A 7,067-nucleotide genomic window follows, 5' to 3' on the forward strand; every position below is an offset into this window, starting at 1 on the left:
CTAAAAATGGTAAATTTTGGATAAAATGGCCAAGAAAATCAAAATGGCCTATTTGGCCATGCCCTCAAAGTTTAGTCCTATATTATTCCTAAGCCAATAAATCCTAAAAGAGGATGTGGATACCCTAGAAAGGATGTTACACCTTCCATGGCAATGCCTAAGAGGGGGAAACTAAGCCTAAGGAAGTAGAACAAGAACAATCAGGCAAGAATTAGGATTTAATGATCTTTTGATTTGCTTGTCACTAGTTAGGAATTAGTTAGATTTTATTGATTTAGTCTTAGTTTTCTTTAGTTTAATTTTTATTTTGTTTAAATTATTAATAAAGTTTGATTTTAAGTTAAAATTGTCATTTTTTATTTGGGTTATTTGAGTATTTTTAATTTTTAACTTTTAATTTTCTTTCAAAAGTTTATAATTTTCATTAATTATTTGCTCTTAGTTTATACGAATTTCTAACCTAGGTATAAAACAATTTTACACGAAAAAGTTTTTCGCTAACAAAGTTATATAGCATCCACTAACGAGTAAGGTTGCCTCTTAGTCGCGGGCCCATAGCACCCAGCAGCTGCCTAGCATAAAGGCCAACAACGTCAATGCAAGAGCATATCGCGCGAGCCTCTTAGGTGCAGAGCATCCGCGAGGTCGCGAAGTGCGTCGCATATCGCTAGCAACAGGCTCGTAGAACGTCCGCAAGCGAGAAAAGCAAGGAGAGCAGCAAGCCATCCATGAGGTTGCGGCCAAGTGTAGTAGCTGGTTCTAGAAGGTTGCGGGCTAGACACAGTAGCTGCATCTGCGAGCACACACATCCTTCGTAAGGAGGAAAACCTTCATACCACCAATGCGAGTCGTTAGCTTGCGGCAATGCTACTAGGTCCCAGACCTAGTGATCCACATGCCCTCTTCTGATTTTTTTTTTTTTACAAAAAAATGATTTAATTAAGTTAAAAATAAAGGGTAATTAGGTTTAGGTCCAAAATTAACTCCTAACGAGTCTTAAACACTCATTTAAAAACTCTAAAGCCTCCTCCCTATACAAATATCTCTTTCTCTTCCTCTCCATATCTCTTTACTTCTCTCCATCTCTAGCAACTCAAGCTTTCTCTCTCTATCACCACTTTTTTCTCTCTGAAAAATAGTCATCTTCTTCATATTTTTAAAGATTTAAGTTTCCATTCTTCTTTTAAACTCTTTCTATAACATCAAATGGCACCAAAAACAAGAGCAAGGAAGGAGAAAAGTAAGAATGTTACTTTAAATTCTAACGAAGATGAAGTTAATATGTTGACCATGTATGGAGCCCCTTTTGAAATCAAGTCTCATGAAGAAGGTAATAGATTTCTAAGCCTTGCTTGTAGAGAGCAAGTAGCTTGCAAAATTTTTAGATATTCCTTCCTTGATAAAGTTAAGGATTTATGATAAAACAATGTCTCTCTTAGATAGGCTGGGATAGACAGATTTTGCTTTCAAGGTTTATTCTTCTTATAATGAGTTAAACTTGAAATTTTTCGTAACCTTGCAATACAACCCATCAAATGATAAAAAATTCAGAGTTAGGATTTTTGTACAAAAATCACATGTGATACAATTATGCAAATTTTTGGTTTGAAATAAAGGGCAAATTTGTGAGCAACACCATAAATTTCATATAGGAAGTTCTTGGAAAAATTTTACGGGAAAGGATAGGCATGATGTAAATAATATGCCTAATGCCATCTTTAATAATAATTGCTACATGCTTATTTCTAAATTTATGTGTGGTGACATTTTTCATAAAAAGGAAATAAGTAAAGCTGCTAAAAAAGAGTTGAATTTTTTGTGGTGTTTGGACAACAACAAATTGATTTCTTTGGTTTACTTTATAATGCAAAGTTTACTCAAAACTCCTGCTAGGCCTAAAAATTATATTGGTTTGGGTCATATTATTACGGGTCTAGCTTGTTATCTTGTTGGCTTTGATCCAAATAAATCTCCATTTGAACAAATACCATTCACGGTAAGCTTTGATGTTCATGCCATAATGAGAGCTAATTTAGTATTTTTTTGGGTGGCCCTATTTGCTTTATGGGAAAGAAAGGCTCTAGTAGTGGAGCAAGTAGCAGTGAGATTAATGAAGAGCCAATAGAGGAAGAAAGGGAGGCACATGAAAACAATGAAGAGGGTGGTAGTCAAGGATGGCAACCAGTCTTGTCTCAGTCCATGAACACTAACTTGGATGTAGGCTTGATGCTTTTGATGCATGCTTGGCTAATGTGGAAAGGATTCAATGTCGGCAAGCCTACAAGCTTGATTGCTACACTGAGTCAGTGAACTTCGAGGCACCATCACCACCTCCATCACCTTCTCATGGTAGATATATTGATTTTGGGAGTTTTTCTTTAAGATTTCCCATTTATTATGTTTGTTTTTTAGGACTTAGCTACCTAGCTATCTTAGGAGTTTTATTTTTCTCATTACTTTAGAAATTTTATTTTATTATTATTTGTGATGTAATCATACTTTATGATTATTTTTAATTTTAGTATTTGAGTTTTTGTTATCTAATGTATTTCTCTTAATCAATTATATGTATTAAATAGCTTTATAAGGTTGAATAGATGGAGATTGGACTTCAAGGCAACTATTAGCATTGTAAAATTTTAAGAAAGCATTCTATCTTTTTTCTCTTTTTTTTTTTTTGCATATATATACCTATGATATTGAGGATAATGTCAAAACTAAGTATGGAGAGAGAAATTAGAAAAATTTCTTTTTAAAATTTATTTAATTAATATGTCATTTAGTTAGCAACTTTGATTAATTTTTATAAATTTTTCATTTTTCTACTTAGCTTTTTTAAATCAATGAAGGAATGTTATTATCTCAATTTTTTTGAATTCTGGAATTAGTGTTTTTAACATGTATGGGAACCCATGAATTTATGTTGATCTAAGGTGTAATTGATCTCCATTTTAATCCTAATAACCAAAAGAACATCACTAACATCAAGATTGAGTACCTACGTGACAGAGCAGCCAAGCTTTGACTATACATTCTTAAGCCTTGAAGCAAGTCTTGTAAAAAGACCCTAAAAGTATGAGTGCGCTTCTAAGGTGCGGGAGCGCTTTTCACATGACTAAAAGCTTTCAAGATGTTGAAAAGTCCACCTGACAGTAAGCCAATTGCCTCATGACACGTGGCTGTCAAAGTGTCAAAGCTTCAAGAAACGCGAGGGTGCCTCACATCAGGACTTGAGATAGAAACTGGCAAAAGATAGCGCAATGAGAATCACGAGGGCGTTTCTAGAAGAGGACAAGGCAAGCACAGGGGTGCTAGTGTGGCGCAAGGGCAATTTTCTCAATAAATGCGATGTTAGCCGTTAACACTAGTTATTATGTTGCAAATAGAGTTTTCAAAAGATCTTTACTAAACAAAACTTATTATGAGCTTTGGAAAGAAAGAAAACCTAAGGTCTCATATTTTAGAGTTCTTAGTTGCAAATGCTACATTTTAAATACTAAGGATAAATTTGGAAAATTTTCCAAAACCGACATAGGAATTTTTCTAGGTTATTCCACCTCAAGTAAAGCTTATAGAATCTTTAATAAACGTACTTTAGTAGTTGAAGAATCTATGAATGTAGTTTTTGATGAATCAAACAAGCTTGATCTTGAAAAAGGTATTTGGGTGAATGATCTTGTAGGTGCAATTGAGGAACTCAAAGTAAATGTTGATGGCTCCTCAAAAGGAGTGAACGAATTTATAGAGGAAATTCAAAAAGATCAACATAATCAAGATGCAACTCAAGACTTCTAAGAGATGGAAACCTCCTAAAATCTTTCCAAGGCTTAGAACTTCAAAAGGATTATCGTCTTACTCAAGTCATTGGAGACTTATCAAAAGGTGTAAGTACTCGTTCTAAACTAGTAGCTTTAAATAATCTAGCTTTTGTTTCTCAAATTGAGCCAAGAAGCATTGATTAGGCTCTAAATGATGAGAGTTGGGTGATTGCTATGCAAGATAAACTCAACTAATTTGAGAGAAATAAAGTGTGGGAACTTGTTTCTAGATCCAAGAATAACCAAATTATAGATTGTAAATGGATGTTTAGAAACAAGCTAGATGAGCAAGGCTCTATCACTAGAAACAAAACTAGATTGGCTGCAAAAGGTTATAACCAAGAAACAAGCTAGATGAGCAAGGCTCTATCACTAGAAACAAAACTAGATTGGCTGCAAAAGGTTATAACCAAGAGGAATTCATTGATTATGATGAGACCCTTGCTCCAGTTGCTAGATTAGAAGCTATTAGGATGCTTTTAGCATATATATATCACATGAACTTTAAGTTAATTCAAATGGATGTGAAAAGTACTTTTTTAAATTGTTTCATTGAGGAGGAAGTCTATGTTCAGCAACCTCCCAGTTTCGAAAATCATAAGTCTCTCAATCATGTTTTCAAACTTTCTAAAGTCTTATATGGAAGGAAGAAGAGAAAGAAGAAGCTCCAATTCCACCTCCTCAAGCAAGCTCTAGTGGGAAAGGAAAGGAGCTTATGGTTTTTCAAGATGAAGAAAAAGAAGAGGATGAATAAGTAGAAGATTAAGCTCTTATTTTCATTTCTATTTTTCTTTCCTTTTTTTCTTTTCTCATGCATGCATCTCTCTTATTGATCACACATATGTAAAGCATTTTCTTTATGAATGAAATCTTTTTTTATTTTCTTTCTCCTTGCATTTTACTTTCCTGTCTTTTTCTAAAATTTTGACAAAGAGGGAGAAAGACCTAAATTAATTAATACGTGATAATGACAAAGGGGGAGAGAGACCTAACTTGGCTAAAAGGGGGAGAAATTCTTAAACACCTAAGTACATGATAAAGGGGAAGAAGTTCTTAAATTGATAAGTATATGCTTACAATCAAAATAAAAAATATGCTTACATGACTTAGTTACAAAAGCTAAGGGGAAGGAAATACAAATATCGAGAGGGAGTAACAAATTGTTAAATCCTTAAGTAAATTTTTCCTTTGACTCTTGAATGTTAGTTCCTAACTATTCAATTGCATATATACTTGACCAATTTTGGATTTCTAATCAATTTGATTGTCAAAATCAAAAAGGAGAAGATTGGTGATCTAAGCTGCAATTGATCTCTATTTTGATCCTAACAACTAAATAGAACATCACTAACATCATGACTGATTGTTTATGTGATAGAGCATCAAAGGAGCCAAGCTTAGACTAAACATTCTTGAGCCTTGAAGCAAGTCTTGTAAAAAGACCTTAAAAGTGCAAGCGTGCTTCCAAGGAGCGGGGGCACTTTTCACATGAATAAAAGCTTTCAAGACATTGAAAGGTCCACTTGACAACAAGCTGATTGCCTCATGAAACCTGGCAGTCAAAGTGTCAAAGCTTCAAGAAGTGCAAGGGCGAGAAGATAGCACGAGGGCGCCTCACATCAGGACTTGAGACAAAAACTGGCCGAAGATAGTGCGAGGGTGCTTCTGGACGCGGACAAGGAAAGCGCGGGGTGCTATTGTGGCAAGGGAAAAGTTTTTGCAATTAATGTGATGTCGGTAACCGTTGAGATATCAGCCACCCTATCAGTGCCACATGGCTGGAGCCGTTAGAGCCCTAACGTCTCTTTTCTTCAGAAAGCGCGGGGGTGCTTTTCATGACTTCAGAAAATTCTTACCAAGCCATCAAATCTTGCAATTAAAGAGTCTTGGCCTTATTATAACATCTCCAAGGGGTTGGTATGTGTATAAATGCTCCTCTTAAAGACTCTATAACTAAGTGTGTGAATTAGATGTACTAGAACTCCTACAAATTTATTTTTCAACTTTCTACACTCAATTTATTTCTTTGTAAAGTTATTAAGTTGAAACTCTTTATTCAACTAAAACTCTAAAGGGTAGTTGTGTGAGCCTAGGTATTAAAAACATAAATAATTAGTTGTTGAGTAACCATTAATACTCAAAGGTTAAGAGACTTAGTGAGAGATTGATTCACTAAAGGAAGAGGTTTAGTGTGAGCCTTGAAAATACCAAGTTGTTAGATGAACCTGTAAAATCTAAAGATTGTAATCTTAGTGATTATAGTGGAATACTCAAATGTAATCTTGAGAATGGATATAGAGAGAGGACTGTTCTCAAAACTACTATAAACCCTTGTGTCATTTTCTCTAACCATTACTCTTTTTATATTATCTTTAATCTCTTTTATTTTTACCAAAAATCATTAACTTCTACCATTTGAGGTCAGCAATTCAATCCCCCCTTTTTAGTTCTAAGGGACAACAATTTAGATGTACCTTATTTGATTAAGTATACATTCTTTGCATATGGACATGATGAGTAGTTTGGCAAGTTTGAATTAAGTATAGTCAGAAGTGTATGATTTAGATTGTTATCTGCTTGTTATTAAATTGGCACACCTAAGTTTTATGAAGTATGATTTAGGTACACAATAAGCTCTAAATATAATAAGTCTACTCTGCTAATTTTAGTTGCTTAGTAAATAAGGATCTATACAACCAATACCAATTTTCACATAAAAAGATAATTGAGATGATGACCATGTAAAATATCTTGATTTTATATTATATTAAGTAATCAGGAGTATTCATTACACATGCTTGTATTTTCATTAAAAGACATTTAACATCTCAAGAAAGAAAGTCCCTAAGCATAAAGTTTAATTTAAAGGGGCTTAAGAAAGATTTAAAAAATAATAAAAAGAGCTTGAAAGCAAGTGTTATGAATAATGTCTATTGATTTCTTTTGTTGAATGATGGTTTATCTTTTGAATAGGGTTATGATGATTTAGATTATATATTATAGTTGTATCATTTGAAGATGAGTTAGGCTATTTATTATAAAAAAAAATGTATAGGGGATTCGATGCTTGAATCTTTTGATTAACAATGATTGAGTTTACCTTTTTAAAAAAAATTATGACTCAGGTTATTTTTGGATTGGCATATGATTAGTGCATTAATGAAATTATTTTGAGTAATATCTTAAAGATGAATATAATTGTTCTTCATGATTTTCGCAAATATTAATTTTCAGTTGGTATTTACTTGA

At 33.5% G+C, this 7,067-nt stretch overlaps 1 protein-coding gene across 1 annotated transcript; it reads left to right on the forward strand.

Annotated features, from left to right (window-relative positions):
- Nucleotides 1-1,028: 1,028 nt before the first annotated feature.
- LOC112536870 lies at nucleotides 1,029-3,040 on the forward strand. The gene is made up of 2 exons (XM_025159757.2): nucleotides 1,029-1,330; nucleotides 2,078-3,040. The coding sequence occupies exons 1-2, from the start codon at nucleotides 1,207-1,209 to the stop codon at nucleotides 2,308-2,310; spliced, it is 357 nt and encodes a 118-aa protein (XP_025015525.1). The 5' UTR covers nucleotides 1,029-1,206; the 3' UTR covers nucleotides 2,311-3,040.
- The last annotated feature ends 4,027 nt before the right edge of the window (nucleotides 3,041-7,067 follow it).

The sequence above is a fragment of the Ricinus communis genome, chromosome 2, assembly GCF_019578655.1.
Source record: "Ricinus communis isolate WT05 ecotype wild-type chromosome 2, ASM1957865v1, whole genome shotgun sequence".
In the NCBI taxonomy this organism is placed as follows: domain Eukaryota; kingdom Viridiplantae; phylum Streptophyta; class Magnoliopsida; order Malpighiales; family Euphorbiaceae; genus Ricinus; species Ricinus communis.

What these genes read in the sequence shown, in the direction of transcription:
- LOC112536870 (XM_025159757.2), top strand. Translation starts at nt 1,207, where the DNA reads ATGGCACCAAAAACAAGAGCAAGGAAGGAGAAAAGTAAGAATGTTACT. An exon ending in AATCAAGTCTCATGAAGAAG is followed by an intron (nt 1,331 to 2,077) that starts GTAATAGATTTC and finishes TGGGAAAGAAAG; the next exon opens with GCTCTAGTAGTGGAGCAAGT.